The following is a 25,123-nucleotide window of genomic DNA, read 5'->3' as shown; positions in this document are numbered from 1 at the left end:
AACCTGTTTGGGCAGCATGTTCTAATAACTTGTCCATTGCTATGATTACAGAATATATATATATATACACATACGTCTTTGTCTAATGAATTTTCCATGTTCCAGCTTTTGTCTGTTGCTTCCTGTTCTGTCACTGTACACCTTTGAGAAGAGTTTGGCTTCATCTTTGTACCCCCCTAACACGAAGACAGCAATAAGGTCTCCCTAGGCCTTCTTTTAAGTCTGAATGATCTCAGTTCCCTCAGCCTCTATTTGTACGTCCTGTGCTCAAGTCCTCTGATTGTCTGGAGGCCTCTTCTGGACTCAGTTCAGTATTTTAGTGTCTTTCAAAGACCTGAAATTCAGTCTGACAAGTACTGAATAGAGAGGAAGAATCACTTCCCTTAATGGGCTGGCCTACACTGCTTAATACAACTCTTCATGCTGTTGGCATTCTTAGTCACAGGAGTGCACCGTTGACTGATACTCAAGGTGATGCCTACCAGCATCCTGAGATTTTCCTGTAAAGCTGTTTTAGAGCAAGTGTGCTTCCCAGTGTGTACTGCTGCATGGGCTTAATGTATCCCTAGTGCAGGACTTTGGATTTGCCTTTGTTGAACTTCTTGAGGTTCCTGTCAGGGTCCTTCTGCATTGTAGCCCTGCCTTCCATTACATTCACCACTTTCCCAAGTTTGGTTTTGGCGTGAACTAACGTACTGAGAGCACAGAGACATTAAGTGTTGCTGACCCTATTTTTGTTTCCTGTGGGACAGCGCTAGTAACTGGCTGTCAGTTGGAACTTCGTGCTGCTGATTGCAACATTCTGAGTTTGTTGGCCTGGCCAATTTTTAACCCACCTTATTATGTTCATCTGTCTAGCAATTTGTCTATAAGATTACTGTGAGACACCACATCAGAGACCGTGCTAAAGTCAAGCTATATAACATCCACTGCTTTTCCCTTGTCTACAGAGACAGTCGTCTCATTATAGCAGACAATCAGATTGGTTGGGCATGATTTGTCATTGGTAAAACCACTCTGGCTGTTTCCATGTCACTTTTCACATGCCTGGAAATGTCTTCTGCAAGGACCTGTTCCTTTTGTGGAGACTGAGGTCAGGGATACCGACCTGTAGCTCCCTACATCCTCCTTGCCCTTCATGAAGAAGATACTTGCTTTTCTGCTGTCACCACTAAACTGCCCCAGTCACCAAAGATAGTACAGAGTGGCCTTGCAATGGAATCAGACAGCTTCCTTAGTGTCCTTTGGATGCATGGGCTTATGTGAGCTCCCTGTGTCTTCATGTATTGGAGGGGATGATTTTTTCCCCACACATTCTGCTAGTAGGTTTAGGGATCTGGTAGATCTCAGGGCAAACCTTGCAAGTGAAGATCAGAGGATGAGGGTGGGGTAGGAAAGCATATTAAGTACCTCGGCCCTTTCAGTGTCTGTTGTCTTTGTGTCCCCTGCCATATAGGTCAGCGTATATCCATACTTATCCATACTTACTGTAGCTTTCCTTTTGCTAGCAACATACCTGCAGAAGCCTTTCTCATTGCTTTTCATGTCCCTCACTAGTTCCAAGTCTGAGTTTTGGGTTTCCAAACACTACCCCTTCCCACTTGATCAATGGCTCTGTGTTCCTGCTGGGTAGCCCATCCTCTCTTCAGCCTCTTGTGTACTTCTTGTCAGCAGTTGATCTCAGGAGTCTCTTATTCATCTGTTTTGGGCTGTTGCCATACTTAATTTTCTGCATGTTAGAATGAATTGTTCTCATGCTTTGAGGAGGTAATTCTTAGAAATCAACTGGCAGGTGTGAACCTTCTGGGGCAACTACTGAAAATGATTTCCAAAGGCAAGAACATCTGAACAGTCCTGGGCAACCTGCCCTAGGTGGCCCTGCTGGACCAGATGACCTCCAGAGGTCCCTTCCCACCTCAGCCATTCTGTGATTCTGTAAGGTACAGCAAAGTGTTGTCAACAGTGGGACTGTTCCTTTGGAGAATATGAAGCAGCAGATACAAGCTAGCAGATGATGCTAGCTTATATGAAGCTAGCAGATATCATATATTTGTGTCGGGGTGATAGGTCTTAATGCTGAACAGGACTTGTTTCATTTCTGAAGAACAAACATTACAAAATCATACTGCTACCTCGTGTCACATTTCAGTGACATGCACTGTGGCGTATTATGGATACTGAAGCCGCCCAGAGGTAGATGGTTAGCATCTTATCTTAGGTTATCTGACTTTTCTGCTAATTTCACTCATCAGATTTTTCTGTTATTGGCAAATGTTCTCTGTTTGTTTTTTCACTCCTGTCTTTGGATTCTGAAGTTATTTGCTGTTTTAAGCTGTGTGTTTTGCATGTGTGAATACATTACAAGAGAAATAACAGGATCAGTAGAATGAGATTTCTTTGTCATGATTTTTGTCAGTGTTGAATTATTGTTTGTTTACAGACATTAGAGCAGGCTAATAGAAAAAAATGTGACAAAAGTACTTTTAGATAAGTGTGTACATTCCAAAAAACACAGAAGTATTGTCCTCACTGCTAGAGTTGGGTTAACTAGAAGCATTTCCATTCTCAGCAGTCACAGAATTTGACAAGATTCAAATAAGCAATCCAACTCTCATTCTATTTTCACTTTAACAGCACTGCAATCAAACAAACAGTTGGTTTGACAGAAGGAACTGTTAAATCTCACAAGTTCTTGATGAATATGAAATCATTCAGTACTACACATCTACTATAAGTGATCATGTATTTTGCAGCTACTGCTCCTCTCCTGTGAAATACTAATCATTCCCTTGGTAGGAAAACCTCTCTTTCCTTCTCTCAGCAGGCCTCAATATGCTACTATGAAATGAAATGATAATACACATATATGTTCTATTTTCCTTTATTTACTGGTACAGTTGATTTCTTTGCTGTTTCCTTTCTGTTCTTGATAAGACATTTTTCACTTCCATCACTTAACGTTGTGCTCACTTCCATGCAGTACTGAATGCATCAATGCCTGCATCATTTGGTACACCTTTTCATGAAAGTATATGAAGCACATGCAAAAATCATGTCTGCTGCCATCTGCTTCAAAAGGACGGTATTGAAGTGCATTACCATATAGCTAACAAAGTGCATAGCTCCAGTGATGGAAAATCTCTGGGTAACAGAAGATGCTATCAATGTCAAATCTTCTAGTGACATCTAAAAACATTACATTGCAATACGGTTTGAATGTAGGATATAGTAGCGTCTTTGACAGATCTATTTGTTCCAGAAGCATTGAAGGAAAGAAAATCCACAGGAGAGGAAAAATTTGATCATGCCTGTCGATGTCTGTGGGCCTAGATGTCAAAGTTACTCGACAACTTGCTGTGTTAGAAACATTTTGAGTTCTTGATTGGGTCCATCTGGCAGTATTACCAACATACATGTACTGTTTTCTCACCCTTCATGCTGTTGCCCAAATACCTGAAGCATATTAATTCATGAGTCAGAAATTATTTAAATATGGGATCTCAACATTGTCTTTGTGAAGTTTGTTGGTTTCTTTAGTAGTAAATCCAACTTTTAATAGTAGTAAACTTTACTACTACGTTTTTCTCTGTCATGTTATTGCTAAAGCAGCCTGTCTCTTGCTAGAAGAGGGAATGCAAGCTTCAGGCACTTGTGAGGAACTTTTCATATGTATTTAAGTGAGTTCTTTACCTGACATTTACTCTGCAATAGGTGACCTGGAAAAGAGGAGAATTCATGCTGTGAATCATTCATCTTGCTACTAAAAAGCCTTTAAAAACGGTCCAAAAGTTCTGGTGCTGTGCGTGTCACAGCTCTCCAATCCTAAAGCTATTAAGACTACAAATTGTATAACTTTTGAACACATCAGTAACTAAGTCCACTTTTGTTTATTACATCCTAGAATTGACTTAGAGCAAATAGCAGTTTTGAGTGTCTGTAAGGGTACTGCAGCTAACGCTGCTTATTTACAACCTCTCTTAAGGGTATCTCTGACTAGTTCATTATGTTGATGTTCATACTTGATAAAGGGCCACTGTTGTTTGATTGTGGAATCAGAATGGCTTGAATTGGAAGGGACCTTTAAATATCATGTAGTTCCATCCCCCCCCTCTCCCCATGGATAGGGACATTTTCCACAAGGTCAGGTTTGTCAAGGTCCCATCCAACCTGGCCTTGAACTTGTCCACGGAGCGGATATCCACAGTTTCTCTGGGCAACCTGTTCCAGTATCTAACCACTCACAGTAAATAATTTCTTCCTTACGCCTGTTCTAAATCTGCCCTCTTGTAATTTAGAACCATTACTCCTTGTCCTATCACAGCACACCCTGGTAATGAGGCTCTTCCCATCTTTGTTTTATGGCCCTGTTTATGTATTGAGTGACCGCTCTCAATCCATTTACCCCCGAGCCTGTACTGATGTTTGGGATTACCCCTACACAGGTACAGCATCTTGCACTAGTTGAAATTCATGAGGTTCACGTGGACTCACCTCTCAAGCCTGTCCCTCTGGATGTCATCCCTTCCCTCCAGCACACCAACTGCACCATGCAGCTTGTCGACAAACATGTTGAGGGTGCCTTCAGCCCCACTTTCTATGTCATTAATAAACAAGGTGTTATGTAATTTTGGTAGTTCTGACAGTGTTTATTTCTGGTCCATTTGCGTTTAGGGTGTTAACCTTAGCTGGTCACTGGTTGCCTGCCAAACCCCTCTCATTCTTCATCCTCAGCAGGATGGAGGGAGAATATAGGATGGAAAAACTTGTGGGTTGAGATGAGGACAGGGAGATTGATCACCAGTTACAGTTAATGGCAAAAACAGACTTGGTTTCGGGAGGATTAACTTTATTGCCAGGATAGCGGCAGAGTAGGATAGTGAGTACTAAAAACACCTTCCCCCCTACACTGCCTTCTTCACAGACTCAGCTTCCCTCCTGACTCTTCTACCATCTCCCTGCCCAAGCAGTGCAAGGGAATGGGGAATTTGGTTTGTGGTCATTTCATAGCACTTTCTTTTCCACTTATGCCCCTCCTCCATTGTGGGGTCCCTCCCATGGGCTACAGTCCTTCAGGAACTGCTCCAACGTGGGGTCATTCAAGAACACTTCCAGCATGGGTCCATACCACAGGATGAAGTCCTCCAGGAGCAGCCTACTCCAGCATGGGCTGTAATTCCAGCCAGGAGCTTGTTTCCTGCATGGACTCCCCTGAAAGAAGCTGCAGCTCGTGGACACTTCCACCTTCTGCAGAGTGGGGTCCTCCATGGGCTGCAGTGTAGAGATGACTGTTCCATTGCGGCCCTCTGCATTGGCTTAAGGGGGACGACCTGTTTCACAAGGGTCCTCTTCACAGGCTGTAGAGAAATCTTCTCCAGCACCTGGAACACCTCCTCCCCTCCTTCTTCAGTGACCTTGGTGGCTGTAGGGCTGTTTCTCTCATTTTTTTCTCCTCTTTCACACCTGCTACACAGCAATTTTGATTTTTTTTTTTTTTTAAAGTATGTTACTGCAGAGGTGCAACCAGTGTCAGTCGCTGTCTCAGCTTTGGCCAGCAGTGGGTCCCTTTTGGAGCCAGCTGGAGCTGGCTCTGATCTGACATGGGGCAGTGCTGGGCTCTGCTAACAGAGGCCACCCCTGCAGCCCTCCCTCCACTACCAACACCTTGCCACATAAATCCAGGACAGGAATGTATTATCCTGATGGCTCAGAAGAAACTACTGCAAGTGTGTGTCTGTTTTCTAAATGCTGTCTTTTAAGAACAGGATTTTAATAGGGTGATTTTTCTTTAATTTCTTTAGCATTTGCCCTTGCCGAGTTGATTGACAATTCTCTATCAGCCACATCCCGAAATGTTGGTATTCGAAGCATACAGATCAAATTGGTAAGATAGAAACATTCTGCTTTTCTCAGGTGTGGTTTTCCTTTTTTTATATATTTTTTTTGGTGCTCCTTGTTTTTTGTTGTTTGTTTTTTTTTTTTTCCCCAAACAGTTATTTGATGACTCCAATGGAAAACCAGCTGTTGCTGTGATTGATAATGGAAGAGGAATGACTTCTAAAGAGCTTAACAACTGGGCGGTGTACAGATTGTCAAAGTTTACAAGGCAAGGTGACTTTGAGAGGTTAGAAAGTTTTAATCATTTTTGCAATAGGCAAATTGTACAAATGTTTGTACAATGTCATTCTAAGGCACAGCTCTTCAGCAGTGCTTACCTGAAGCCTGTCATTGTATGATTGCACATCAGTAGGTATGTATTTTCTGTAAGGAGAAAAGAGAAAAGTTTCATAACACAGAAATATTCTTCTAATGCTATGGTACTGCGAAAACATTTTTTTATTCTCATGGCCTTTTCTAAGCTGTCTTCAGCTCGTCTGCATACAGTTAAGAGCGTTCTGCGTTCTGCAGAGCTCTTAAGCCATGTTCATCTGTTGCCTGAAAGCCTTTCAATAGTGCAGTAAACAATGCATTCAGTGTCTGTAGTGTTACTGGTTCCCCAAGGGTATAGTGAATACAGGGTTTTAGTTTAGGTTTCTGCTTGTTTTTCTTTTGACTTAATTGTGTACAATGTAATGCAAAATTATAACTGAAGATGTCTGTATCTGTTGAAGAAGGCTAGGCAAAATAAAAGTCTTTTGCCTATAAAGAAGAAAGTAGAAGTTTATGGTGTTTCTTGATGCTTGCAATAATACATTTTACGGTTTTCAGTCCATTACCAAGTCCATTCCCTTCAACCTGTACAGTGACATTTAACCCTACTGTAGAAAAATTCCAGACAAGTAATTACGTACAATTCTTGAGCTTCAGTCATTTTTTATTTAAGAATACCTGAAAAATACCCTAGGACAGGATTCTTTGAAGATCGTGATCATAGCCTTAATCGTAAATAACTTCTCCTATGAGAAACTAATGTAAAGAGTACTGGAGCAGTTGGAAGTGATAATAGAGCTGAAAACATTTGGGGTTTTGATATCTAGGTTATCTTGTCCAGTCGTTAGTAAAGAAACACTGTTTTTGAAATTGCTCTAGGTAAATCGAATAATAACAGAAATGTGTAGTATTTTTAAACTATAGGTTTAAATTGTGGGTTGATATTGATAAGAGCATAGCTGTAAATTACACTAGGATACTTGTCTGCACCTTTTCATTAATTATTGCTATAATTTAAGAGACAGATGTTTTTGCTGTTGTTTGCTTAAACTAGATAAGACTATTAATCCATCCAAGCTGATTCAAAAGACATGGAATTGAATTATTGATGGTGTTTGTAATCTCCTCAAGACTGTTTAAGAGATGGCTGGCATTATTTCTCATTTTGACTCAAAAGTATTTTCATTGAGGTGTTATGTCATAAGGAAGAAGGCTCACTTAATGATTTATTTTCACTAGCATAAGCATAACAGTTAACATTTTGCCATAGTCAAAGGAGAGCACTGAGGGATTTGCCTCTTATCTTGTACCATTTAAACCTGTATATAATTGCTGGTAACACAGTACCTATTGCGCAGACCTATTGGCAATGTCACTGTTTCAGACAGTTAGCAATGGAGAGAATTTTTAAGTACAGTAGCATATTTCTTTTTCTGTAAGATTTTCACTGCCAAATCCCTTTCTGTCTTTCAATGTAAAAAAAAATAAAATGTACATAAGCGAAAGAGTAATTCAGGTTTTAAAGTTAGATGTGTTTCACTGAATGAAGTTTGGTTTGTTAGAAGGGACAGAAGACATAAGATAACTTAAAGAGAAAGAAGTTACTCTATCAACATACTTTTAAAATAGAAAAAGTACATCAGGAACTTTAGGCATGTTACTTTTCATTGAAATTGTAATTATGAAATAAAGGACATTTGAAGAGAGGGGCTGCAGGGAAGAGTTTAATACAAGCTGGTTAGATCAGAAGATTCTTTTTTCTTTCCTTTTTTTTTTTTCCTTTAAATGATAATTGGCTTGAGAAAACTTACTAAAGCCATTTTTACTTTCAGTGATCATTCAGGATATGTTCGCCCTTTGCCAGTACCTCGTAGCTTAAATAGTGATATCTCATATTTTGGAGTTGGAGGCAAACAAGCAGTATTCTTCGTTGGACAATCTGCCAGAGTAAGTAGATATTGATCCTTGGGTTCATTTTAAAACATTTGAGATGTCACATCATGTCACTAAATTATTTTATTGCGTTCATTTTAACTCTCATTTTGATTTTAAATACTAACATATAAACAGATGATAAGCAAACCTGCAGATTCTCAGGATGTTCATGAACTTGTCCTTTCCAAAGAGGATTTTGAAAAGAAGGAGAAAAACAAAGAAGCAATATATAGTGGATATATTCGAAACAGAAAGGTAAGGAGCCTTAATGCTTTCTCATTTTTAATTGAAAGCCGTTCCCAGGCTAACATGACTTCCTGTAGTATTTCTTGTAACATAATTCCTGTGTGTTTTTGTAATATTTATCTGGGGATGTCTTCATTTCTGCATCACTTGCAATGTGTAGTGTTAAAGGAAGTAATGGGATACTTGTAGACGCTGAAGCACGCAGTGATAGAAGAGCAACTCAACAGTGTGGAGTTGATGGATAGACAACTTGAGACTAAGAAGTAGGTATAAATGATTGAAGTAGCCAGGCAAGTTTGGAATACTGATGTGAAATTAAACGTCAGAATTTGTCCCATGCATGTCCTGAAAAAGGATCTGCAGTACACGTAGTTGACCAAGTGAATGTTAGGTCAGAAATAGAAATTGTAGTGGATTACTGCAATCTGAGTTTGATGGAAGGCACCAAAACTGGTTTAATTATCTTTTTGGTTAAGGAGAGCTCTTTGGTTCCCTGGGGAAAGTAAGCCTTAATAGGACACTGTTGACTAACATATTTCACTACCTACAGTTAGCTCAGAGGTGCATCCTTTAATCAATTTAGTGATGTTTCCTTTTTGCCTGCTTTCTTGCAAAACAAGGCATGAAGCTGTATCAGTCTTTTGCGATTTCTAGAAAGATCTCAATCTTTGTGTTCAAAATACCTTCTTTTCTGGATGAAGCATATGCAAAAATTATCCACTGGTCCAGCATGAAGCATTACAATAACCACTGTGTTTTTATGCAGCTTAGGAACCTGTCATTATAAAAGTGAGGTGCATTCATTCAGAAAAAGACAATCACAACTTCATTTTTTCTGTGAGACTGCTGGATATTTCAGCTGGAACTGAGGATTCACATTTTCTGTTTCACAGCCAAAGCATGTTTCTTCCTCTATGAGTTCTGTTCTAGAAAACAGACTATGCATTCAAAAACAAAAAATGTGTGTTTTTTTTTTTTCTCCTCTGGCGTGATTTACTTTATAAACTCTTATGTCTTGGACACATGATTGTTCCATTTGATAGACGGGGACATAGGTACTACACAGTGCTACATTAAGCATGATTAAATGAATTTCTAAACATTTAAAATGCAGTGATGAGTGCGTTGAAAATGAACTGGATCATGGATTCTCAGTTCATTTATTTTGAATATGGAAGCTTTCATTTTGAGCATTAGTCCTTTGTGATACATAGTGTTGTGTGTTTGCGTTCCTCTTCTGATTTTGTCCTTTCAAAGCTGATGGGAGTTCAGTAATTCAGTTTACATTCCTGCTCTTATTATTTTACTCTTTTTGTAGCCAACTGACTCTACACATATCACAAGTGATGATGAAAGATTTCTTCATAATCTAATATTAGAAGAAAGGGATAAAGAGAGTTTCACGGCAGTTGTCATTACAGGTGTTCAACTAGATCATATGCAGTACTTGAAAAACTACTTTCACCTTTGGACAAGGCAGCTGGCGTAAGTTGGTGCTTTATAGTTGATTTAAAACTAGGCTACTAACAAAGTCAGAGAATTACGAGTTGCTTCCTATTAGTACATCATCAATGGCTTTATTCCTGTTAATATTCCTGTTAAGACAGTTGATAATATATATTTTGTTGATGTAGTCTTAGCTGTTTTTCCTAAAATCAGCACAACTGAAAAAGTCCCCAATCCAAATAAAGATATTTACAAACATCAACATCAGTGTGACTTGATAATTATTATATAATTATCCATTCTAATTATTAACCTATTTGGGTGTTACGTTATTAATTACTAGTCTAATTATGAGTAACTTAATACGTTGTTACTTTGACAGCTGTACTCCTAACCTTAGTATCTAACTTTGTGTTCATAGTGTTTTTAAATATATATATATAGAAAAATGCTGCTTCATCTCAGCCTTAGAGGGAGAACTCTGTATGATATTGACCACTCACTACTAGCGTTGTGTAGTCCAATTTTGAATAACTGGCAAACTAGAATTTGGTTTCTAATCTATAATTTGATTTTTTTTTTTTGTTACCTGTACTGTAATAGTAATGGGTCATACATAATATGACAATTAGATAATATTGTATTAAATGCTGTTCACATAACTTGTGACTGAAACCCTTTATAACCATATGATAATTTCGGGGTACATCTACATTGACAAATAACTTAGGTACCCCGTTACCCCATTAGGGTCTATTCTGATGATTAGCTGCATTTACATGTGTATCTTCATTCCAGAGATCTCCCAAAGTGAAAAAACTGCTCCCACTTGAGAGGAAAGACAGGCACCATTTACTCAATTATGCCCTTGCAGCTGTTATGGCAAATCTAATCAGATTTTGCTTCACAGTGTTATACAATTCATTACCAGTATTTCAGCTGGCCTTATTCCCTCAAACATCTCTGCATATCCTCCTGCTGTGCCTTTTGCTACACAGGATGATACCAGTTTCATTCTGCTCTATTGGACTACAGAACAGCCCTCATTATTTCGGATGCTTTGAAATGGAGGGAGGGAATATGAATCCCCAAGACCACAAGGGCACTTTTTGAGGTCTGGAGGAGGTGCAAGCAAAATGCTCTGCAATGAGGACATACCAGTCTGCTCTAAAGTCATGAGCAATGAGAGCATGAGGAATTTTGACCTGGGATCTCTCCTTGGGATGCATTTAGTGTGGTAGATGTCAGAAGCAAAGAGGTTATAAACACTTGCAGGTTGATGTAGGTTCTTTTATACGTTCAGTCTCATTGGCTTGTATAAACTCATTTTTCTGCAAACCACTACTATGAGGTTTAAGGACTCAAACTTTGGAAGCTGGAAGAATTAGCTAGCTTGCTGAAAAGTTGAATTAAATAGAACTTAAGCTCCTAACTTCATATCTCAACGTAAAGAATTAACCTATCTGACAGTATAGATCTTTGTGGCTTCTGAAATGGATGCAGGTACTATTAGTACATAACGTTTACAAATTTTAAAACATGTATTTCTAATATGCAGGTCATATCCATAACTTTGTCTATATTGAAATAGGGTAACTTTTTTTTTTGAATAATGTAAGGCTGGTGATTGTTAAATACTTCTATTACTATTCAAATGATCAATATAAAGAATTGGAAACAATGTGGGAGGTTTTTTTGGCTCTAGTTCATTTTAATCTCTAGAGCGCAAAACACCCTACAGTTTTACTAGCTTGTGCTTTGATGTAAAGGATCTGTAGCCATGTAACAACAATATTTTTTTTCACTTGTGTATTGTTTTCCAATTTGTAATGTTCTTGATTATTTTATCCAAAAGTTGATCCTATGAATGAATGTGTGAAGGAAGTAAGAGTTCAAAGAAGTAAAAAAGAATAACTCGCTGTCTTTAGTAAATATTCTGTACCAGGTATGCTTGTTGTTTGCAGAGTTTAACTGAAAATTATAATGTTCGTTTTTTCTAATTTCAATTTTTGGAGATGTATTTTTCATTTAAAAAATATTACAGACATATCTATCACTATTATATCCATGGACCAAAAGGGAATGAAACTAATGCTGTAACAAAAGAGATAAGCCCTTTCAACAACATTGACATTGAGGTAAGAAATTTTATATCTATAGGTAAACACAAATGTCAGAAATGCTAATTACTCTAGTTTTTTTCGTCTAAGGAGGATCAACTTTTTTGTTGTTTGTTTTTCAGATTTCAATGTTTGAAAAAGGAAAAGTACCAAAGATTGTCAATCTTAGAGAGATCAAAGATGACATGCAGACATTGTATATAAATACTACAGCAGATAGTTTTGAGTTTAAGGCGCTTGTTGAAGGAGAAGGTATAGTGGAAGGCATCATCCGATACCATCCCTTCCTGTATGATAAAGAAACATACCCCGATGATCCATGTTATCCATCAAGTGAGTGAAATGTTATGCTGCTTATCAGTGGCAAAGTCATATTATAAATAATCCTACTACTACAAATCTTTTAATGAAATAGAAAAAAAATTGAATTGAAGTGTAAATAATCATCTAAATGGGATTGTGGCAGAACAGAGAACTTCACCTCCTGACATTGGTTATTTTGGTAACTTGTTCTTTGACATAACTCCCTCTGCTATCAAACTATAAACTCTTACAAAATGCAGTCTGATTGAAACATTTTCAGTTTCCTGATGTTAGATTTTTGAGAAAATAATGAGCAGCAGTTTGATTCAAGACATTATAACACCAGAATACTGCAGAGGACAACATGTAGACTAAGCCCTAAATGTAAAATTTGCTTTATGCAGCCTTGATGGGTTTCCAGGTTTAAATGCTAGTGTTTAAAAAAAAAAGGAAAACATCACCCCTTGAAATTCCTTTAACACAATAAATGAAGTTTAATAATGAGAAGATTTTATGATATTAGAAGAACGTCATATGGCATTAAGGTGGGGGGGAAATAAGTATTATTTATTCAACTTAAAATTTGGAAATATTCAACCTCTGTTTAAAATTTTCCTTACACTTTGTTTGGTATTTCTTAAACAAAAAAATGCTAGTAAATACCCAACTTGATAGCATGTGCAGTGCTACTGTGCGTAACCTATTATGCATAGATAATCATTAAATGCTATGTTGTGTGATATTACACTGGTTTCTAAGAATTTTATTCATAGAGAATGTCTTCTTTTTAATCAAGAGTTAAATGATGATGATGACGATTACGACTGCTTTATAGTAGAAAAGGGTGCCAGAGGAAAAAGACCTATTTTTGAATGTTTTTGGAATGGAAGATTAATCCCATACACAACTGTAGAAGAGTAAGTAATAATCAGTTTTTACAATGTAGACCAATCTTTTTCTATGGTGTAAGCACCTTCCTTTGTGTAGAAGATGATTTTAATGTCTGTCTTCTTTTGTTTAAGTTTTGACTGGTGTGCTCCTCCAAAGAAGAGAGGATTGGCACCAATTGAATGCTACAACAGAATTTCTGGCGCATTGTTTACCAATGATAAGTTTCAGGTCAGCACAAACAAACTCACTTTCATGGATCTAGAACTGAAGTTAAAAGACAAGAATACTCTGTTCACAAGAATCTTCAATGGACAGGTGATTATTTTAATCTATTACATATTGCTTTCTGGCATAAATGAAGTGTGTACTTTTGGGTCATTTGTTCGTGTCACTGGTTATTTCTCTGCTACTGAAGAACTTTCAGCTTGGACACTTTTGCAGGCTTTGTAGCGGATGCTTCTCTCAGTTTCAGTGAGTATTAAAGCCGACTCTTTAAATCTGAAAAAATAAGATTGTCTTTCCTTTTATTTTCTTTAACAATTTTTGTGGAAAGACTGTCCTCATAACAGAATATGAGTGCTGAGGGAAACACTTTCTCTGGCTGGAAGTGTAACTGTTGTGGAATATTGTACTGTTTCCAAGCTGAAGATTCCATTTTTTTGAGTACAATATCACTTTTCTCCTATAATTGTTCATACTTCACAAATTGTCAGGTTTGCATTCTGTAATACATTGATAATATGCATTTCTTTTGTCATCTCCTTATAGGAGCAGCGAATGAAAATTGACAGAGAATTTGCTTTGTGGCTCAAAGACTGTCATGAGAAATATGACAAACAGATAAAGTTCACGGTCTTTAAAGGAATAACGACACGTACTGATTTGCCATCCAAAAGAATGCAGAGCCCTTGGACAGTATATTCTGCAATAGAGTGGGATGGGAAAACGTACAAAACTGGGCAGCTGGTAAGTTAGGTCCTCACTGATGTTGAGAATTTTTTTGTTTATGTTGTAACAGCATTCGAACTGTACAAAAGGCAAATACAATACACTTAATGCAGAATTAATGTATTGAAATTACCTGTTGTCTTCAACTAACAGGTGAAAACCATTAAGACTCTTCCAATATTCTATGGAAGCATTGAGAATTTTTTTTTGTATGGAGACCATGATGGAGATATATTTGCCACTGGAGGAGAGGTTCAAATTGCTTTGGTAAGACAAATATAAAAAGAGTTCTCATACCTAATATGCTTATGGAATCTGTAAACTTAATTCTAGATTAGACTTCTTTAAAAGTTTTTTTTGTTTTTTTTTTTTCAACAACCATTCAATTCTGGATTTAGCAAAGAAATCAAATTGCTTAGAAAGAATCAAATTGCTTATTTAAATCAGTTTTAATGTAAATCTCATATTAAACATAATTATTAATGATCAATTAATTTAAATTAATTAAATTTCCATACAACATATAGTATCACAGTTGGGCTCACTAGTAAATTGCAAGCCCATTTTTAACCCTTGTGATTTCAGCAAATTCTACCACAGTGGTCAATGAGTCACCAGGTAGCATTTGTTAACATATTGCATTATGTCTTTGTCTACCTGTCCGGTCCCTTGATAGAGAAGTTTTTCTCTCAGACGCATTATAATCTGGCTGTTTTTAACTTGACTTAACTTTTTTCCAGGAACCTAAGGCATTGTATGCTGAAACGAAAACTGTTCCCATCTCAAAACTTGACAGAACAGTGTCTGACAAAGCTGTTAAAAAATACATAGAGGATGAAATGGCAAGGTAAGCTCTGAATTGTGATGATTTACTTGTGCGGTTCCTATTAAGAGTTTTAGTATTTTTTCAGGGAGCACAAAAATATGGTTAGTTTTATTCCCAATAGAAGGGCAGTCAACTGTTTGAGCAGAAACGAAAAAAAATGGAACTCTTAAACAAGAACAAATGGTTTTGAACCTTTTCTTTTTTCAGAAAAAGAGCTTCATATATGTTCTACTGAAGATAAATTACTTTTTTCTTTTTTAACTCACAGAAAAACTGTTCTTTCTCTCATTTTCACTAGACTTCCTGACAGATTGTCTGTAACATGGCCTGAAGGAGATGAGCTATTACCAAATGAAACAAGATTTGCTGGTACACCAATAGGTATAGTTTCTTTTTCTGAATACTCAAAAGGAAAATGGTAGTTTAAAGTGATACTATTCACCTCTGTTAAAAAAAAAAAAAAAAAAAAAAAAACACCACAAATCTCCAGTCACTTAAAAACAGCATACTTTAAAAGTCTTTCATTTTTCTGTTTAAATATAGGGGCATTAAGAATAGAAATTTTGAATAAAAAAGGAGAAGCAATGCAAAAACTCCCAGGTACCAGTCATGGAGGTTCAAAGAAACTTCTTGTTGAACTCAAGGTTATTTTACATTGTAAGTACTTTAGTGCCTTTATTTAAAAAATAGTCTTTAAAATTAGTCTTTATTATTTGAAAATGCATGAAGTGTAAACTGTTTGCTTGTGTATATATTAGAATTTGGTAGACTCATCAGGCTTTTAATTTCAAGGACAATTTCCAATCAGCGTTTCGAGTATGCATCCAAAGCTACATTTCATGAAACGGCAGTTGCCTTAAGGCCAAATATTTAACGTCTCAATGCTATATTATCATTAACTCTTCTGTCACATAAAAAGAGAGCATATCAATTTCAGATTCTCTACATAATACGCATAGTTTCTTGTTTAAAGGAATTTGCAATTAAAACAGCAATTCACTCAAGTTACATAAAACTAGAGACTGGACTAATTTGGTACCTAAAAATACTAACTTGAAAGTTGCTTGCAGATTTTAAACATAAACAACTTAGGGTTGTGTCCTCTTTCAGAACAGACCAGGAGAATGTAATAGTGCCCTTCCATTAAAGCTCAGGTATTCCCACTGGTTCTGTTCCAAGAACCAATTAGTTTTATTGTCACTTTTACATATCAGTATGCACAGAAGTGTTAGACTTCCTTCACTTCCCATAGAAGTGAAGAAATTTCTCCTGTAGATAAATTTGCCCATTGTATGATCAATCTATAAAGGGGCAATACAAGAAATGTGAGCATCCTCAAGGTGTGCATCTTACATAATACAAAGTCTTTCAGTTTAGCTTGCTGGTAGTTGACAGTGCAATAGGAAAACTGCACTTACTGGAGAAGTTCTGTTTTCTCAGTGTTGATAACTACTAAAGGTGAAAATATGTAGTGTATGTATTAAACTATGTGCATATATTAAATCATGTTAGTAATTAATTCTCTAAATTATGTTACAGTAAAAAACATCAGAACTTACTGTAATAACCCAATATTTCCAAAATTAAATGTTCAAAGAAATACACCAAAAAAAGTTGGCAAATGTTGCTTTATATATGTCATTTGGTGAAAAAGCAGGATGTGAAACAATTGTTTATATTCACCAATAGATCAAGTTGTATCTTCTCATGCATTTCTTTCTATTCTATGTAGTCTTGTTGCAGTCACATTCTGTGTTTACTTAAATTACACTAAAATCTATTTTGAATATGTTATTGCAAGAGTTTTTACCTGTATTGTTCCTGTATTATCTGAGTTTATAGCACCAGTCACTAAAAATTACCTCAGAGTTTCATTATACTTTCTTTCAGGCTGTGCCTTCATGCAGCAGAAGTGTTTATAAAGACAGACAAAACAATTTCAAGCAAAAAAAGAATGTTATTTTTTTCCTCAAATATACTTGCAGTCAACTTCACATTTTTACCATTGCTCCAATTTAGCTAATTTGTTTTATCATTTGTCAAGTTGATCAGCTGGCAGTATGGATTGCACAGCCTGCAAGTGCTCAGACTTAACAGGGAACATATAATGAAAGAGCTGATAAAATACAACTTTATAAACCTGCTGCTTTCATTTTAATGTGTCTGGGGCTAGCAATTTTTAATTAAAATGGGATTAGATGTGGAAATAAATATTTTATTAGGCTGTGATCAGTGTGATAAACTGCACATGAATTTCTGTTTTTTAGATTTTAAAGTGACATGTTTTTATATAATAGAGAATTATGTTGTAAATCCTAAAGACGTGTAGATAATTGTTTATTTTTCAGCACCTACAGGAAATAAAGAGATAATTTCCCATATAAGTCAGCATGGAGGCAAATGGCCATACTGGTTTAAAAAAATGGGTGAGTTCCTAGGTGAAATATTTTCAGTTTATTTATAATTTTACTTTTTCTTTATAAATTTATGTGTATTTCTCTTTAGAAAATCTTCAGAAACTTGGGAACTACACCTTGAAGCTGCAAGTAGTATTAAATGAAAGTAGTGCAGACACATATGCAGGAAGGCCTCTGCCATCTAAAACATTTAAATTTACTATTATAGGTAAGAATTCCAGCCATGCCAGTTTTCTTTTACTTTTTGTGTTTAGTTTTGATTCATTTTGTATCAAAATTATACATGTTTTAGTTGGGAGATGTAATTTTCAGCCCTGAAAAGTAACACTTGCATGTAAAATATGATATAGATCCAGGATACAACCTGTTGTTTGTTTTTTTTGTCTAATAGATGTAAAAAAAAAAAAATTAAAGCGATGATGGAATCAAAAGCTTTTCCGTGATGTGAAATTTCCTAACATACTTAACAAAAATAAATTTTTACTTAATTAGAATCACTCTTTTTCCTCTTGGCATTGTTATGAATAGGTGGGTCGGCTTCACTTTGGTCCCCAGGAAAGTGATAGAGCCACTAATCCTGGAAACCATTTCCAGGCACTTGAAGAGTAAGAAAGTCAGTAGCAGTAGTCAGCATGGATTCACCAAGTGGAAGTCATGCTTGACCGACTTGATAACCTTTCATGATGAATTGACTGGCTTGGTAGATAAGATGAGAGCAGTGGACGTTGTCTGTCTAAACTTCAGTGAGGTTTTCAACACGATCTCCCATAATATCCAAATAGACAAGCTGATGAAGCATGGACTGGATAAGCAGGCTGGTGGATTGACAACTTTCTGAACAGCTGGGCCCAGAGGGTGGTGACCAGCACAGTAAAGTCTAATTGGAGCCAATTAATGGTGTATCACAGCGGTTTATAATGGGTCTGATCCTATCTAGCATACTCATTAATGATCTGGATTATAAGGCAGAGTGTCCCCTCAGCAAGCTGGTCAAAACTGGGAGAAGTGGCTGATAAGATAGAGTTGTGCTGCCCTTGAAAGGGCTTTCAACAGGCTGGAGAAATGGGCTGACAGGAACCTCATACAGCTCGGTAAGAGGGAACTGCAGAGTCCTGCTCCTGGGTAGGAACAACCCCATCCGCCATTACATGCTGGGATTCTCCCAGCTTGACAGCTGTATGCAAAGACATCAAGCAGCTTTGCAGAAAAGAACCTGGGGACTTGAATGTGAGTCAGCAATGTGCCCTTTCAGAAAGGAAGATTAATGGTATGCACTGGGGTGTTTTAGAAGGAATGTTGCCGGTAGCTCATGAGAGGTAATCCTTGTTCTCTGTCGAGTGTTGTTGAGGTCCTACAAGGAGTACTGTGTCTAGTTCTGTGCTCCCCAGTACAAGAGAGACATGGAGCTACTGGAAAGAGTCCAACAAAGGGCCGTAAAGATGATGAAGGGACTGGAGCACTTGTGCTATGAGGAGAGGCTGAGAGAGCTGGGACTCATCAGCCTAGAAAAGAGAAGGCTCAGGGGTATCTTACCAATGTATATAAATACATGAAGGGTATGGGGGGAAATGACAGAAATAGCAGAAGGGTTGAGGTTGGAAGTGCTTTGGTCATCCACATGGTGAAAAAACAAAGTGTTTCTTGATGCTCAGAGGGAGCTTATTGCCCAGAGAGCTTGTGGAGTCTCCCTCCTTGGAGATATACTCAGAAGCCATCTGGATGTGGTCCTGGGAAACCTGTTCTAGGTGTCCTTGCTTGAGCAGGGGAGTTGGAAAAGATGATGTCCAGACATCTCTTCCACCCTCAACCCTTCTATGATTCTGTGAACTTTAGAAGGCTTTTTTTTTTTTTGGGGGGGGGGGGGGGGGGGGGGGAACAAAAAAACAGTACTTCCTTTGTGTCTAATATTAAAATGGATATTTTCAGCACAAGTTCAGGAGGTAAAGCTATCATCTGTTTCTAGAAGATCAAGAAAGCGTAGATGCTTTCAGTACCCTCCTATTATTTCTATAAACTGGAGGCTTTGAATGCAAACCCTTTAGGCAGAACAGAGTTCTTTGTAGTGTATGCTTCTAAAAGCTTCTGAAGTACTTTTGGCAGAGTATATGAAGGTATTTTTTGTGTGATGATACAGAAGAAATGTTTGGCATCATTTCCAAAGAGCAATTATTTAAACATATGTCTGAAAACCTGGCATTGAAATCTCAAGATATTTCTATGAAGTTACAAGAGAAGAAAGGGGAAAAAAATCTTTGAATACATAAAGGGTCAGACAAGGTTCATTTATCTCGGTTTATCAAAGCGGAAAGACAATCCTAAAATTTTTAAAATACAGAATGAAGTTTTACAAAATCTTTTTCAATAGTATTACAGCTTTACCCAGCATGGCAGCCTGCAATTAATGTTTCCTTTGAACATAAAAAAATTTTTTGAACAAATCTCATTGGAAACAAAATTATTACTTATTGTTACCATTAGAGTAACTCTGGCCAATACAAGGTAACGTTTTCACTTCCCCTGTGGTTTTCACATATCTTGTGAAAAGAAAATCCTTGGTAGTAACACCCTGGAGGTACTCTGAACGTAGTTGTTAATTTCATAGGATATTTATCTAGCTCTGTGCTATATTGCTTCTTTTTTCAAAGGCCACTTAGCCAAGAAAGTTTGATTCCACAAAACTTTGATTCACAGAATTCTATTTGCACTGCTCTATGCAAGTGATGCCAAAGACTTCAAAACACAACTATTAAATATGCATGTTTTGTCTTAATGTGGAGTGCCAAATTGGAGGCCGTATAACAGGGCAAGATTTCACAGGAGAGATGCACTCAGCTATCTTACTCAAATAATGTTTACTCATATTAATCTCCTAAATTTGGGATAATTGTAAAACAAAAATCTTGCATGCATAATACCAACAGAATTAAAGGAATAAAATGTTTAGTTAAAAGCTACCCAGAAGAAACTTGCCCATTTTCAGGTGCTGCGTTGATATCAGAAGTACTTTTGAACTTTTTGGCTGTTATGTTTTTTTATACCATAGAGTGTGGCAGTAGGTTTTAACTATTATTTCTTATGTTAGTATAAGTTTGTTTGGATTTTTGTTTATGTTGTTGTTGTTTTTTAAATCAATCAATAAACCAATTTTTTTGTTTACAACGGCAATTTTTAGCAGCCTATTTTAAAGCTGAAAACCACCTCTTCTAACTGCAGCTTTCATTAAGAAAAAGCCAATGAACGTACATAATTGCTTCTAAAAATGTATTGTTGTTTTCTCTTAGAGGGCAAACCAGAGAAATTTTCAGTGGGTCTTTTGGAGCTTCCTTTTCAAGTTGGAGTGCCTTTTAATATTCCCTTGGAATTGCAAGATGAATTTGGTCACACAACACAGTTGACAAGTAACATTAAACCAATTCTTGAAGCTAGGTAATTCAGCCGTCCGATCATATTTTGTTTGTTTTTTGTTGTTGGGTTGGGGTGTTGTGGAGGTGATTTTTGTTAGTTTTTGTTGTTGTTCTTGTAGCACTATAGTAATTGTTTGCAGGATTTTGTTTGAGTGGTGTAATGGATACTTTTAACATGAGGTAACTTGCACTTCTGCTGTTATTTCCATAGAAATATGTGAATATGTGTGTGTATATATATATATGTCTTAATGGAGAATTAAAATGATCTGTTGTATTGTTTTTTTTAATCTATTCTGTTTTTTTTTGTTGTTTGTTTGTTTTTTAGTGGATTGACATTGCAGTATGAAGGATTGAGTGCAGGAACAAATTGCATCATAAAGGGTGTCACTGCTAGAGGCTGTGTAAATAGTTACCAGGGCAAGGTACGCTAATGAATTTAAACTTGAAGTAATAGATTTTTAAGAAAAAAACATCTATGGCTATTTCTTGGGATATTTTTTAATTACTTTATGTCTCTACCATCTGTAATTCGTCTTTCCCACAGCTTCAGTCTGTTAGCTTGTGGCAGCGGTGAGGGCACAGTGTAATTTTTGGTGATTAAAATAAGCAGAGAACAACATAGACATTTTCAGCATCTTAAAAGAAAAACAGCTAGTAATAGGGATTCTGGAAAGAATTTAGAAGAAAGTAAGTGAGAGAACAAGAGGGAGGAAATTTGAGAAGGGAGGAAGGGGAGAAATGTAGGAGTAGTAGTCATGCAGAATGGAAAGAGAAACTTGATGGAACTACAAAATATTGAAGATCACAGTCATCGGTGAAGGAAGCACTGATAGACAAGAAAGAGAAGCAGATTTCGTCATGTTCTGTAGTAACTGATTTAATTCCACCCAGTCGAGTCAGAGAGAAGTATGTTCTGGTGTTATGTGTAGAATCAATGAGAAAACTAGAAAAGTGTGTAAGCAATAGTGAGACAACTGCTCCCCCGTAGGATTTTGAATACAGTCAGGAGAAGGGTGAGGAGTGAAGTTTAAAAAGGAAAATAGTTCTTTATTTTTCTTTTCATTTTTAAGTACTATAGTGTGTATAGAAGCATGCTTGAAAGCAGAAGGGAAGTAGATAAATGGATCATGAAGATAAGGGAGAAGAGGACACAAATGTTGAAAGATTAAAATGAATGAAGTTAAAGATGTAAACTGATGAATAAGAGGTAGAAAATAGTACAGTATTAAGATGCCAAGTCAAAAAGATTGTCAAAAATGAATATTGAAGAAAAAGGTTTAAAGATAAGAGAAGCTGGGAGCATAGAAGGGGTAGTGTCTAGTGCGTGAATGCAGAGCTTGATTGAATGAACTACTGAATAATTCTACTTACTAACATTGAACTTCAGCTATCATCTCTCCTGGTTTCCTGTTTTTATTTCCTACTTTCTTCCAATTTTTTCAAGTCACCCAACTGTAACTTCAGTGTATCTTCCCCTTTTCTGTGCCTTCCCCTTTTCTCATCTCACAGTTCACCATTTGGTTTAATGGGGCTGCAGCTGGTATGTGCTGCCTGGCTTGCAGGCAGACCAGCATGGTTGGCTAGCTGATCAGAGCTGGAGAGTTTTCATGCGCCTCTGCATAGCCAGCCATCATCTACAGAGCTCATGTGCTTGCCTCTCAACTCTAAGCATGCATGTCATCAGCACAGACCTCATCTTTTTCCCAGCAAAGTAAAAGAGTTGACCAATTACTTGCATCCAAGCCACAGACAGTTAATGTTAGACATACCCTGTTAGGCATGGGAAAGGTGTAGGCCAGGTTTATGAAACTAAAACTTTCCAAAGGCAGTGTTTCTATCGTGTGAGCATGACATTTCATGAATTTGCAACTGAATATTCGCAAATTTATAAAATAGGATTTTCCCTTACTGCAGTGCAACTAGTTTTAAGTTTGTGCTTTTAAGATTGTTAATTAGACTGATTCATTCTCTGGCTTTCATGTAACGATCAGTTTTAGAGATGGAATTGTACAGCACCTGTTGTTTTTCGTGTGGTTTTATTCCAAGATGAGATGGATAGCAAGTCTGTTACCTTCCTTCTGGCAGTCAGCTGATACAGCGAACACAGAACTTGCAGGTCCTTTCTTTGAAGCTATGCTTTTTTTTTTGAACTGTTGTGATCTTGTCCCCAGTAAAACAAGCCTCTGAGCAGGAAAACACAATTTATGATAGCTGCTTTCAGTGGTTTCAGAACCTAGTTTAATGTGCAAATCCTGGATTGGATATCGCTGGGAGTAATAACATGAAAAAATAGATTTTAGTGCAGTGAAAAAATCTTGATTTATGTAGCAGTGCAAGCAAATTTGGTTGTACTTTTGAAATTTGAAATATATATGGATTGACATGACTGAGAGAGAATTTTTCTATGATCTGGTTTTGTTTAAAGTTAATATTTAAAATATTCTTTTCATTAGAACTTTAATCTGAAGGTTACTCTTCCTGGTTTGAAAGAAGACACACAAATTTTTAAAATAAGATTGCAGCCTGGTAAGTATTGTTTGAATACTTGGTGAATTTCTGTTGAACTTTATTCTGATACTATTAATAACATGTTTCTTCTCCTAAGGAGATAAAACATTTAGTGAAGCATTTAATGAAGATATTCTAACTAATGCAAGTGATGACTGAAACTAGATAAAGCTAAGGGCATGTCAGTCTCGTTATTCTAGCAGCTGGAATTTGCTTACTTGAGATTTTCTTCATCATTTTTTAATTTTTTTTAGTGTTTTTCTAACCTAGGACCATTAATTGAATCTTTTTATCTCCTCAGTTTTCTTCAATATTAAGCACATTAACCTGTACTAACCTGCATTAACTTGCTGTCCCTGTAGAAGACAGCTTGTGAATAAGTTCTCGTTCAGTTTATTACCCCAGTAAAGTAAGGGGGGATGCTGTGGCAAGTTGGGATTTTGTTTGAGAATTTTAGTGTTATATATTGACCTTATCATAACGCAAGAGAGGAATGTAAGTCTGTAGGTCCACCATCTTTATCAGAATTTTATGTTTTGTGGATGTGTTGATACTGAGCACTTCCTTACATGATTGCTATTATCCATTTTTACCTGTTTTTGTGGTGGTTGATTTTTTTGCTGTTGTTTTGTTTTTTAATTTGGGAGATAGTTTGAAGGATGATTTTTGATCTCTCAGATGGCTTTCCTGTCTCATTTTGCAGAGAATTCATGTAGTTCAAGCTTCTCTAGACCAACAAGGAACAGTTTATTCCATTTTGTGTTACCATATGGGGAGTTAAGGCTTCATGTAGAAAACAGGGTGGAACAATCTGACTTGTTGCAGATTGTATTGTGCACTGCTTAGTTATTTACCTTGGACTGAAGGCAGCTGCAGCCCCTTTTAGAAACTTCTGCTTTTGGCAATCTAGACATTCTTAAGTACCTATCTTTCTCATTGATTACCCTTGGCTGTTGAAGCTGTTTTCAGAGGAAAGAGTGAATAAAAGCTATTTCAGTCTTTTCTGTTCCTCTATCATTGAGTTTCAAATGGAAGCTTTAATGGGTGATACATATAAGATGTTTGAAGGAATAAGATATGGTCCTTTTTCAGAAACATAGTAATCTATGATTTCCTTCTCTTATTTTAAAATTGATAAAACTAATTATACATCCAGGGGATAGATTTATTTTAATAGCTTCACTTTGCTAAGTAATACCATCAACATTTGTTGTGTTTTTCTTTGCATGCAAATTGCAGCTGTGGTGGTTTTCATTATTAAACTGCTGCATGTTATGATTGATAGATATCTCAACATTAATATTTTGGGGTTTTATATGTCAGGAGAAAGCTCCAAGTTTTTTTTTGATGAAGGTGCATCAGTATAGTATGTAGATAGTACAATGTCGTGTTTACACCTTGTGTATGCTGAAGTTCACCATGTTTGTCTAACTATTCCTTACTGAATTCATTCAAAAGAGTGGCAGGTGGTATGTATTGAAGGACAGAAAGTGTCAAGAAACTTCTTGGCATAAATCAGTATACCTGAATTGAACTAAAGTGTTTGTTAACCTTGATACCTTGATACAGATACCTGGATAACGTGGCTTTAAAACACTTTTCAAGATAGCAAAAACTGAAATCCAGGGTCTTGCAGGTTACCTAAATATAATTGCTGTTCTGCAATTGTGCATTTTTACAGGCCCTCCACGTCAGTTGAAAGTAAAACCCGATTCTGAAATTCTTAAGATTGAAAATGGTACAGCTTTCCCCTTTCAGGTTGAAGTATTGGATGAATCAGGCAATATAACAGCACAGCCAAAGCTGGTCGTTCATTGTAAGGTAAACTGCATTTTATAATGTTTCATAATGATTTTGATACTTTTAAAAGGACTGGGAAAAGAAGCATCTTTTGACATCTAGACAGAATTGATTGTCTTTTGTAGTGCT

General features: G+C 36.7%; 1 protein-coding gene across 2 annotated transcripts in view; it reads left to right on the top strand.

The window, feature by feature from the left end:
* The window catches only part of SMCHD1 (structural maintenance of chromosomes flexible hinge domain containing 1), an 83,090-nt gene that overhangs the window by 15,548 nt on the left and 42,419 nt on the right, over positions 1-25,123 (top strand). For both annotated transcript variants that reach the window (XM_040550136.1, XM_040550138.1), the window contains exons 4-23: positions 5,799-5,881; positions 5,991-6,121; positions 7,980-8,094; positions 8,218-8,337; positions 9,647-9,813; positions 11,819-11,912; positions 12,017-12,227; positions 12,994-13,114; positions 13,220-13,403; positions 13,857-14,054; positions 14,190-14,303; positions 14,777-14,883; positions 15,161-15,243; positions 15,406-15,519; positions 17,211-17,288; positions 17,368-17,487; positions 20,561-20,705; positions 21,012-21,108; positions 23,140-23,212; positions 24,876-25,015. In XM_040550136.1, coding sequence (XP_040406070.1) covers positions 5,799-5,881; positions 5,991-6,121; positions 7,980-8,094; positions 8,218-8,337; positions 9,647-9,813; positions 11,819-11,912; positions 12,017-12,227; positions 12,994-13,114; positions 13,220-13,403; positions 13,857-14,054; positions 14,190-14,303; positions 14,777-14,883; positions 15,161-15,243; positions 15,406-15,519; positions 17,211-17,288; positions 17,368-17,487; positions 20,561-20,705; positions 21,012-21,108; positions 23,140-23,212; positions 24,876-25,015 — 2,495 coding nt within the window. The remainder of the gene's footprint in view (positions 1-5,798; positions 5,882-5,990; positions 6,122-7,979; positions 8,095-8,217; positions 8,338-9,646; positions 9,814-11,818; positions 11,913-12,016; positions 12,228-12,993; positions 13,115-13,219; positions 13,404-13,856; positions 14,055-14,189; positions 14,304-14,776; positions 14,884-15,160; positions 15,244-15,405; positions 15,520-17,210; positions 17,289-17,367; positions 17,488-20,560; positions 20,706-21,011; positions 21,109-23,139; positions 23,213-24,875; positions 25,016-25,123) is intronic.

The sequence above is a fragment of the Cygnus olor genome, chromosome 2 (assembly GCF_009769625.2).
Source record: "Cygnus olor isolate bCygOlo1 chromosome 2, bCygOlo1.pri.v2, whole genome shotgun sequence".
Lineage (NCBI taxonomy): Eukaryota > Metazoa > Chordata > Aves > Anseriformes > Anatidae > Cygnus > Cygnus olor.
Note: the sequence above shows the minus strand (reverse complement) of the source record. Positions and strands in the feature narration are given on the sequence as shown.